At 36.8% G+C, this 11513-nt stretch overlaps 1 protein-coding gene across 1 annotated transcript; it reads left to right on the forward strand.

Moving 5' to 3' along the window:
• The first annotated feature begins 477 nt into the window (after nucleotides 1-477).
• Nucleotides 478-3764, forward strand: LOC113313383 (serine/threonine-protein kinase PCRK1-like). Its single transcript, XM_026562143.1, has 4 exons — nucleotides 478-921; nucleotides 1818-2078; nucleotides 2358-2480; nucleotides 2754-3764. Exons 1-4 carry the CDS (start codon nucleotides 478-480, stop codon nucleotides 3303-3305), a joined length of 1380 nt encoding a protein of 459 aa, XP_026417928.1. The 3' UTR covers nucleotides 3306-3764.
• The last annotated feature ends 7749 nt before the right edge of the window (nucleotides 3765-11513 follow it).

Genomic DNA, 11513 nt, shown 5'->3' on the forward strand with positions numbered 1-11513 from the left:
AATGTTGTTACTCAGTTGTTTATACGCCATTTTTGACATGACATTGCAAGGATGCTAAAATTATGAGATTCTAAACACGCGGAATAGAAAGGCACATGCCCCTCCTAGAAACAAACCTAAAAGTCTAGTCTCCTTTCCGGACCTTTCCATAAGCATATTATCTCCTCTAGAAAAATAATATAACAAGACGACCATGTCTTAAAACAGATTTATTCTTTTACCAACCCCCGTCCATCCCCTCTCAGAACAGAACAAACCAAAAAAATTCAAAACCTACTTGTCTTTCTCACTGTTTAACACTACTCATTCATTATTCTAAACAAGAATTTCAGCAAACAAATAAGAAGATTTCAAACTAGTTGCAATAGTAGTTCACCATTTCATCACCTCCCCACCCTGCCCATTGACCCCTTCTGCAAATATCTTCTCAGTGTCTAAAAAAATTTGAAGGAAAAAAAAAAACCCAGAAATTAAAGAATGAAGTGTTTTCATTTCTCGAAAGATTTAGAAGAAGAAGATGGAGGAGGAGGAGGAGAAGCGATAATTCCATCAAGGGTATCATCGAAAGTATCATGGGCAAGATCATTGAGTGTTGCGTCATCAAGCACTACAGCAGATGCTAGTCATAGGCGTAATTCGGAGTATGATTCTTCTGATTATTCAAGAGATTTGAATGATACGATCAATTTCCATGATTTTTTGTCTCAGAGAAGGTCCAATGAGTTACATGTGTTTAAGTATGATGAATTGAGATGTGCTACTAGAGGGTTCAGTAGGAGTTTGATGATTGGTGAAGGTGGATTTGGTTCTGTTTATAGAGGTGTTGTTAAGATTAACAATGATGTTGGTGATGAGGTTGATGATGATGATGATGAGAAGTTGGATGTTGCTATTAAACAGCTCAATCGGAATGGAATGCAGGCAAGGTCTTCGATTTAATTCCCCTTTCATCGATTTCGTCAAATTTGTTTTTAAATGATTTTCATCTGTGTGAATTCTTGATTTTGTTACATGGGTTTGTTACAGAATTGCAATATCTCTGTTTAGAACATGGAGAAATCAACAAATTTGTGCATTTTCATATTTTTTTTTTTTTCTTTTTCATTTTGGTCAGAATTAGCTGATGTGGGGCTATTTGGGTTTCATGAATTTTGATATGTTAATTGATTGATTTTTTATTGGAGTGTAATAGCTTTATTTAGACTTAGCCAATTTTGATGTGGGCTGTTCTTATCAGTGAATGGAGTTAAAGGAGTATAGAGTTAGGAAGGTACTTGTGGATTTTTGGAGAGGTGAAAACTATGCAAAAATGAATCAGGTGAGAACTAGTAGTTTATGTTTGAATTGAAAAGCAAGATATGTAGAGATCTAGATGGATAAGACGAGTCACCATTTGTTCGACTGATGCTTGTCATTTGATGAGGCTAGAGTGGCCCGTTCTTGAAATTTTGTCATGCAATTTGTTAATAACTAGGAGAAAGGGGTGTCACCAGATCGGCAGAAGTGGCATGTAATCTTTCACTGTTTGGGTTCTAATTATTGTTCCATCTGTTGGTTTACTTGCCCAATCGCTTCCCTGTTTTTTGTATATAACTCTTAAAGTAACTCAGCAATTGAGTTCTTAAGTTTGTTGGTAAGACATCTATTCTAAGTTTTATCAAATCATGCTAGGAAGCTGTGTTTGCATTTTATAGCTGGAACTGAAGTGCATCAGAGTGTTCTCGGCTTTGCTTTTGCCAGATTTTAGATACGGGGTTGGATACTAGTATTATTACTTTATCTGATGGTGTGCCTACTACTTTACCTTTTGTATTCAGGGGCACAAAGAGTGGATTACAGAAGTGAATTTCTTGGGTGTGGTTAAACATCCAAACCTTGTCAAATTAGTAGGGTATTGTGCCGAAGATGATGAAAGGGGTATGCAACGCCTCTTGGTTTACGAACTTATGAGAAATAAAAGCTTGGAAGACCATCTACTTGCTCGGGTGCCTTCTCCTCTGTCGTGGAAAATGAGATTACAAATTGCTCATGATGCTGCCTGCGGTTTAGCATACCTTCACGAAGAAATGGACTTTCAGGTACCTCCTCAATTTTGCGTCACACGGTAAATTAACTTAGTAATGTTGGCATATGTTTAGTAATAATTGCAACTTATATGATTAATGAAATGTCAGCCTGGTGGAAAAATGTCATGAAAGTGGATGTTCATCAGTATTTAATTATTAGCAAAATCATGAACCATTTGAGCGTCCCCACTCATTCTGATTTCAAATTTCTTGGGAGTTCTCTTTCTTTACGTCTTATTCTATGAGAGTTCTGTCAAGTATTCAACCTAGATTACATGTTCTTTGGTACAGTTAATATTTCGGGATTTCAAAACTTCAAACATTCTGCTGGATGAAAATTTCACTGCAAAACTTTCAGACTTTGGGTTGGCCAGGCAGGGACCAGCTGAAGGACTTGGTCATGTTTCAACATCGGTAAGTTTCAAGAATTTGGGGGTAATATCTGTTTTCACTTATAAGATTGTTTTTCATGAGTTCGATCTGTTACCTTACATTTAAAACTGCTATGGACTAGTTTCAAATTTGACCATAGAGTACCAGGCTCACAGGGTTGTCCATTGTGATTGGTGCTAGTTATTAGCCTCCAAGTCCCAATCCTATATGTGGCATTCTATTAGATAAAAACCGTAATGAGCTTATTTACTCGTCCACTGGTTGTTAAATTTTGTAGTGTATTTGGTTGAACAGGTTGTGGGTACAGTAGGCTACGCAGCTCCGGAGTACGTTCAAACAGGTAGACTGACATCTAAAAGTGATGTTTGGAGTTTTGGTGTGGTCCTCTATGAGCTCATCACAGGAAGACGATCAGTTGACAGAAATCTACCGAAGAGCGAGCAGAAACTCTTGGAATGGGTTAAACCCTATGTATCAGGCTCCAAGAAATTCTATTTGATTATGGATCCACGGCTAGAAGATCAGTATTGCATAAAATCAGCTCAAAAACTTGTTTCCCTAGCTAACAAGTGTCTCATGAAGCAACCAAAATCCCGTCCTAGAATGAGTGAAGTAGTAGAGATTCTTGGACAGATGATCATAGACACATCATTGCCAGAACCTGTTAAAATAGATGATAATCTGAAAGAAAATGAAGAACCTATTGTTGTGCCTGAACAACCAACAAAACAAAGTAATAGTTACCGGAAAAAAGTACTTGAATTCAAAGATTTGGTGAGTTTAAGAAGCAGAACTAGTGGGAAGTTAGATTGGAGAAATTGGACACCAGTGGTAAGAACATGGTGATTACTCTAGATTATTAGTTAAACTTGTGGAGATGATGACAGAATGTTCTTCCATGAAAGGTCTCTTGCGCAATTACAAGTATATGCATTCAGTTTCGAACACCATTTGATATCTTTTGAGAAAAGTTGGCAGAGTATAACAGAGTTAGCTGCATCGTTGTGCAAGGATATAACAGTTCAGGAAGAGGGATGAATCTGTCTTTCTCCCAGTTCTTTTTCGTTGAAATTTTCATTTTGTGTATATAAGTCTACGGAGAAGGTATCTACTGAAACTTGGTTACCAAATATTCAATTCAATTGTGTTTTTCCTTGATTTTGTCAAACATGTCTTGAGATGTAATTGCTCAACCACCGAAGAGTGACATATATGTAAACCATATTGGTGAACTCTCTTTGTCATTTATGTAATGTGACAACGGCAACGATACAGCTATGATATGCCTATTTTGCAACCTGTTTATTGTAGGATGTATATGCAAGTATAAGCAAAATGTCAAGCAGAAGAAGAATCTGCACCCAGATGCAACTACTTGTCTATCATTATTCATTCGTAAAGGTGGTATCCCAGGATGCTAAATTTCAGGTAAACACCTTAACAGAAGGAATCAAGCCAATCCTGAGCCGTGGAGGGTGTAGAACCCAGCCTCAGACGCCCGATTGCCTTGCATGTATCCAACACAAGGTCCTACTATTTGGAGCCACTTTTGTTGTGTGTGGAACCACCCCCCAAGGATTTGGTGCCTGTAGATATAATGTTTATGTATAGTTAAGACCCTGTTTGGGTGCCAGAACAATTCTTTGGGCACCAGAAGTAGAAGTGTTCCCACTTTTTCATAAGCTTCACAAATCAGAAGTAAAAACGTTTTGCTTAAAAGAGTTACTGTGTAACTAATTTCTTGAAGTAAAAAACCAACTTCTTAAACTGTGTTCAAACACCCTAAAAGACCAAAGAAGTAGCTTTTTCCCGAACAATTCTTTTTGTAAGAAGATGAACTCGATCCTTTCCTATCTGAAGTTTTCCACTTTGAAATACCAAATGGTTGGATTAATTACAAGTTACAAAACTCAATCTGACAACTGAATGAACAAGTAATTCCGTTTTAGCCATCTTTTAGAATCAATGTGACAGTGGCACGAGTACTCAAAGCAATAAAGAACATGATTAGGGGGTTTACCTTAGGTTAGCAATAAAGAAGATTAATTAACATCGGCTGAAAGTTTCTTAGCTAAGCAAGAGATATTAAAGTCCCTTTTAGCAGACATCAGATTACAACTTTATTGATTTGTTTTTCGCACAAACTTTTACATTTAGATAACATTGGATATTGCTTAAATATGGTATCTCAACTAAACAAATCTTATAAAAAGAAAATCATGCAAGTGTGCAAATCATAGACAGACATGCGTCCGATGATTCTGAGAATCTTGAAATATACCAACATTTTTAACTTCCATGAAAGTGGTAATTTTATGGAATGTGTTTGTAGAAAATGCAATAGTTGTCTAAGGAGGGAAAAGATTTAAATTCGTGGTTTGTCCAAGCCACTCCCCTAATCCCGTCACTGCTTCCACTTTATGGAATTGCTTGTAAGAATCTAAGATGGAGTTAGATCGGTCAGGTCTGCCTCACTTTAAACTCAAGTAGCTCATTCCCTAGTTGGGGGCAAGAGCCGAGCCAAAGGTTGACTATTATCCCACGTTTTCAATATAGCCCACCGAATATTTTGCATTTTGTCCACTACAGTCCACATTTTTATGTAAGTTATTTTTAGCCCTCACAATCTTAATTCCTCGTTCCATCACTGGTTGGAGGTCTAGGTCGCTGTCTGTATGGTAAAATTACTTCACCCCAAACACGAATTTGATGATGATTTTATCGAAGATCAATCCGCTGCTTTAATCTTCAATTGAACAATATAGGGGGTATCTGTAAAAAACTCTCCGATGCCAAAATTAGACAGAGTTTTTCACAGGAAATTTTGTGTGGAAGATTGCTTACCTTTATATGGTGCAAATTTCCGTTTCTTTTCTTTAATTTCGTGGTAGACATCAATTGTCATAACTGACTCTTGCATGCCTCCTCCCTTAGCAGGCCCTGCATGCCTCCTGCAATAACCGGCACTTGCATGACTCTCCAATATAAATTAAATTTAATTATCCTTGCATATTCCAGAATATATTGTAGACCCTTCTGGAATGTTCCTTTAGGTTATGGAACTATCCAAGCAAATATGGGTGACGAGATCAAGCCCAAGTAGAGAATTTTTGCACAAGCCCACAGAGGAGGTACATATCCGCAAGGCTAACAATGGAAAATTTCTTGTTTGGTCCTAGGCCCATATAGTTATTTATAGTAGGGTCCAACCGGAATTTTTTTTTATCCGGAGGTCCAAAATTAATTAAAACATGGAAATGTCCATAATGCCCATTACTACCAAACGTGTGTGTCTACACTGCTTACAAATTTGAGTACATATCTGGTACACTGCTTAAAAATTCGAGTACATATTTGCTACACTGCTTACAAATTTGAGTACATATCCGTCTGAGTACATATCTGTCGTACTGCTTACAAATCCTATTATATATCTGAATGCTTACAAATTCGAGTACATATTTGCTGCACTGCTTCCAGGTATAATACAAATCTGTAAGAATCAATGATAAATAAATTAGAAAACGTATTACATCACATACATTGTAGGATCATACAATGTAGCAACCCAACCTTCTATGTTCCTCCAATTCCATTTGCAGCACACCTTCTTTCAAACACACGTCACAACCAATTTGTAACTTCATCAAGACCACCACCGATTTCACAAGCTTGCAAATCTGAACCAACAATAACTCATGTTCCTATCATTCAGAATCTGTCATTTCTTGCAATAAGTTCTGAACTGCAGCTCCAGATCATCTCCATATCCAATTTCAGTACTGAATCAAACGTAACAAAGAGCATCTATTTCAGTATTTCATATACGTACTGAATCAAACATAACAAGGAGCACTTCCTATGAGTATGCGATATATGTACTGAAGATTCATGAAATACAAATCAACAGTATGACAACAACAGGTGACAGATCTATGAAAAATAAGAGAATCGAAAGACATATTACAGTATTTCACATAAGTACTGAAGGGTAAGACTAAAAAAGGAGCAAAAACACAGCAAATAGCACTTCCTATCAGTATTATACATACATACTCATGGATCGAACCAAAAAAATTGGAAAAACTTCAAATAAAACAAAATTAGAAGAGTTTTGTATCAATACGCCATATATGTACTGTCAATGCATATCATAATCAATAAGGCCTGCAAGTGAATTTGGTAATGAATGCAAATTATCAACGAATTATAAATGAACAACAATAGACCACATAGTCATTACACAATATAAGAATGCAGAGCAGCACCTGTTGATTCATTAAGACGGTAGGGCATCGATTCAAAATAAATCGAAGTCCCATATACCCGTCTTTTAGGAGTCATAAATCCATGTGACAAGTGACCTCCATGAGGAAGATCCAGACCCTGTGCCAGTTACATGAACAAATTAATACAGCCCCGTATTTTGAAAAGAGAGTTGATTACATCCCTTAGGGGTTCAAAACTGATTTCAAAAAATTGGAGAGAAAGAGAAAGAGGCCTCAACTTACCATAATACGGTCATGTGGGTTGAGAAGTGCAGTGTAAACTTCAAAGTTAGCAGGAGAACCAGACAGAGGTTGGACATTAACTCCCCATTTCTTTGGGTCTAAGTGAAATGCAGCCAAAACCCTTTGTTGACAAAGTGTCTCTAGCTCATCAATGTACTCATTGCCACCATAGTACCTACATTGCAGAATGAAATGATCAAATGCATTTCAATACAAATACAGGGAAAAAAATACAACATTAAGCACCATCTTTACCTTTTACCATGAAGCCCTTCTGAATACTTGTTTGTGAGACAAGAACCCACAGCTTCCATCACTGCGCGAGATGTAAAATTCTCTAAAGCAATGAGCTCCAAGCTGTTAAACTGAGGATTCTTCTCACTATCAATTATTGAACGTACTTCAGGGTCTGCCTAACTTGAGAAGGTAATCTATCCGCAGTAGTAGTACCCAACTTGGGAAAAAAAGTTGAAGAACCTTTAGTAAAAAGATTGGGTTGTTGTACAGCAGCACCCATTATTGCAGCTCCACTGTATGCCTGCATCCTCTACACTTCTCCTTAAACATAACAAGGAGCACTTCCTATCAGTATGCAATATATGTACTGAAGATTCATGAACTACAAATCAACAGTATGACAACAACAGGTGACAGATCTATGAAAAATAAGAGAATTGAAAGACATATTACAGTATTTCACATAAGTACTGAAGGGTAAGACTAAAAAAGGAGCAAAAACACAGCAAATAGCACTTCCTATCAGTATTATACATACATACTCATGGATCGAACCAAAAAAATTGGAAAAACTTCAAATAAAACAAAATTAGAAGAGTTTTGTATCAGTACGCCATATATGTACTGTCAATGCATATCATAATAAATAAGGCCTGCAAGTGAATTTGGTAATGAATGCAAATTATCAACGAATTATAAATGAACAACAATAGACCACATAGTCATTACACAATATAAGAATGCAGAGCAGCACCTGTTGATTCATTAAGACGGTAGGGCATCAATTCAAAATAAATCGAAGTCCCAGATACCCGTCTTTTAGGAGTCATAAATCCATGTGACAAGTGACCTCCATGAGGAAGATCCAGACCCTGTGCCAGTTACATGAACAAATTAATACAGCCCCGTATTTTGAAAAGAGAGTTGATTACATCCCTTAGGGGTTCAAAACTGATTTCAAAAAATTGGAGAGAAAGAGAAAGAGGCCTCAACTTACCATAATACGGTCATGTGGGTTGAGAAGTGCAGTGTAAACTTCAAAGTTAGCAGGAGAACCAGATAGAGGTTGGAAACTAACTCCCCATTTCTTTGGGTCTAAGTGAAATGCAGCCAAAACCCTTTGTTGACAAAGTGTCTCTAGCTCATCAATGTACTCATTGCCACCATAGTACCTACATTGCAGAATGAAATGATCAAATGCATTTTAATACAAATACAGGGAAAAAATACAACATTAAGCACCATCTTTACCTTTTACCATGAAGCCCTTCTGAATACTTGTTTGTGAGACAAGAACCCACAGCTTCCATCACTGCGCGAGATGTAAAATTCTCTGAAGCAATGAGCTCCAAGCTGTTAAACTGAGGATTCTTCTTACTATCAATTATTGAACGTACTTCAGGGTCTGCCTAACTTGAGAAGGTAATCTATCCGCAGTAGTAGTACACAACTTGGGAAAAAAAGTTGAAGAACCTTTAGTAAAAAGATTGGGTTGTTATACAGCAGCACCCATTATTGCAGCTCCACTGTATGCCTGCATCCTCTTCACTTCTCCTTAAACATAACAAGGAGCACTTCCCATCAGTATGCGATATATGTACTGAAGATTCATGAACTACAAATCAACAGTATGACAACAACAGGTGACAGATCTATGAAAAATAAGAAAATTGAAAGACATATTACGGTATTTCACATAAGTACTGAAGGGTGAGACTAAAAAAGGAGCAAAAACACAGCAACTAGCACTTCCTATCAGTATTATACATACATACTCATGGATCGAACCAAAAAAATTGGAAAAACTTCAAATAAAACAAAATTAGAAGAGTTTTGTATCAGTACGCCATATATGTACTGTCAATTCATACACGAAAAACAACTGTAACAAACCTAAAAACCATAAAAGCGTCAATCAAATCGATTTGATTATCAGAATACAATCAAAAAAACAAATCAAAAGAAGAAAACCGAACAAAATAATCAAACAAGATGATTAGAAAGCATACCTGGAAACAGAAAACAAATATTATCCTCGTAAATCATAAGAATTTTATATTAGTACACCAAATATGTACTGTCAATTCATACACAAAAACAAACTGTAAAAAACCTGAAAACATAAAAACGTCAGGAAAATCGATTTCATCTTCATAATACAATCAATAGAAGAAAAACGAAAAAAATAATCAAAGAAGATGATAAGAAAACATACATGGAAACACAACAAATCTTCTTGTCGTAAGTCATAACGATGCATCTTCTTCTTCTTCTTCATTCAAAATAAGCTAGGTTTCTGTCAATACAGGATATACGTACTGTTGTTTCATACAAAAAAACAAATCTAAAAACAACAAAATGGAATAGATCAAATCTAATAACGAAATGAACCAAAAACGTGATTATTCATCTAGATCTAGTAAATAATCAAGTAATCAAACATGGAACTAGTTAGATCAAATCTAATAACGAAATGAACCAAAAACGTGATTATTCATTTAGTTCTAGTAAATAATCAAGAAATCAAACATGGAGATCAAAATCTTAATCAAACACCACAACGATTAGACCATGGATCGAACAAAAAAAACTGGAAAAACTTCGAATAAATATTGCAGAGCTCGAACAAAAAATCATTGTGATGATTAATATCGTAAGAACAAAAAATCCACCTACCGATTACACTTGCAGAGCTCGAACTCATGAATCGAACAAGGACCTCAAATAATCTTCACTTGCAGAGCTCTTCTCTGAAAACATAAATTGAGAGAATGAAAAAGAAACGAACATGTTTCTTAGCTTAAAAAAACTTGCGGGGTGTTTTGGGAATTATGATAATACGTCACATGTGTCCTGCACATGTACAGGACCTAGCTTAAAAAATTAGGTCCAGTTTCATGTTTTTTTTTAATTATGGACCTATGCTTAGTGGGCTTTAGTGGGTGGACCTGCCATTAACTAAGACTATCATAATAGTACCTATTGGTAATTCCTAGGCTAACAATATAGGGCGGGATTACCCAAGGGCTATGGAATTAAACTGCATCATGCTACACCGAATCATATGTAAGATATTAAGTTGCATCGTGATGTACCGAAACGAATCTACGATATTAAGTTACATCGTGCTACACCGAAATAGAATCAACTGGCCGGCCGGGGTGGCCGCCGGTGACTGCTACTGCAACTGTGACTGAGAAGATGAGCTGACGTCATAGTGACGTCATCTGCTGGCGTCATGCAGACGCAACTGACGATAACCCTAACGACGTCATAACGATAGCGGAATATGCTAACGGTGTAAGGGATATGCCGACGCCGTTAAGATTTAGTGGAATATTCGTAGAATATTCCGTCAACGTCACCGTTTGCTGGCGACTTGCTGACGTCGTCATTACCCGCTGACGGCTGATGACGTCATGCTGACGCCATATATTGCTGACTTCACTGCCATCTGTTCTGCTGACTGTGCTCTTCTGGCTTGCGTTGCAGCTACGGGTTGGTGGGAATTGTTTGACATGGCAGTGCTTATGTGGAGACATCTTGCTACTTGGCTTGGAGTTTCTTGCACATGGGCTTGTGCGTGGTGTGCTTGCAAAGCCCCAATTGGCTATTACTAGGCTAATATGAGGTTTATATTAGGCCCAAGTAAGACCATTTTTATGAACGATTTTTTGGGGACCATGGTTTTATTTTGGGTAAAGACATTAGAAGTAAATCTAGGTCACCCCTTATCTAGATATTTATATTAATACCTAAATTATCCTCCTGATTAATTTTGGGTGATGATTAGTTAGTGTTAATAATAATTAGTGTAATGTTTAGTGAGATGATTAAGTTAAAGATAATTAGTGAGATTAAAAAATCAGATGGTTTTTTTTTAAAGAAGTAGAATTATTGAGAGAGTAAAGGTAGAGAAGATGAAGAAGGAAAACATGAAAAACGATGGATTTTACCAACCACAACCAGAGGAAGGGTATTTGGGTACCCTGGTATGCTTCAAACTTAGATAATGTTGGTTAAATTGCTCCAAACTTTCAAAAAAAATGATTTTTTTTGGTATATTTGGGCCAGTTCGATTACCATATGTCAAGAACATGTAACCGAACACACCTGAAAGTGTAGTTCGGTTACGTTTTCCAAACACGCAGGTTACCGAACTCGCTCGTTAATGGAGGTTTTGGTCGTACAGTGTAATGTTCGGTTACCTAGGATAAAATGGTAGGTAACCGAACTTTGAACTTAACAATATATTTGGGTACATCTTGTGTGTTCGGTTAGTTCGTAAACTTCAACGCAACCAAGT

Source organism: Papaver somniferum, chromosome 9, assembly GCF_003573695.1.
Source record: "Papaver somniferum cultivar HN1 chromosome 9, ASM357369v1, whole genome shotgun sequence".
Taxonomy (NCBI): Eukaryota; Viridiplantae; Streptophyta; class Magnoliopsida; order Ranunculales; family Papaveraceae; genus Papaver; species Papaver somniferum.

Bases quoted from the DNA above. Each gene is read 5' to 3' on its own strand.
- LOC113313383 (XM_026562143.1), top strand. From the start codon at position 478: ATGAAGTGTTTTCATTTCTCGAAAGATTTAGAAGAAGAAGATGGAGGA. The intron at 2,079-2,357 runs GTACCTCCTCAA...TCTTTGGTACAG, and splicing joins ACGAAGAAATGGACTTTCAG to TTAATATTTCGGGATTTCAA. The intron at 2,481-2,753 runs GTAAGTTTCAAG...TTGGTTGAACAG, and splicing joins TTGGTCATGTTTCAACATCG to GTTGTGGGTACAGTAGGCTA.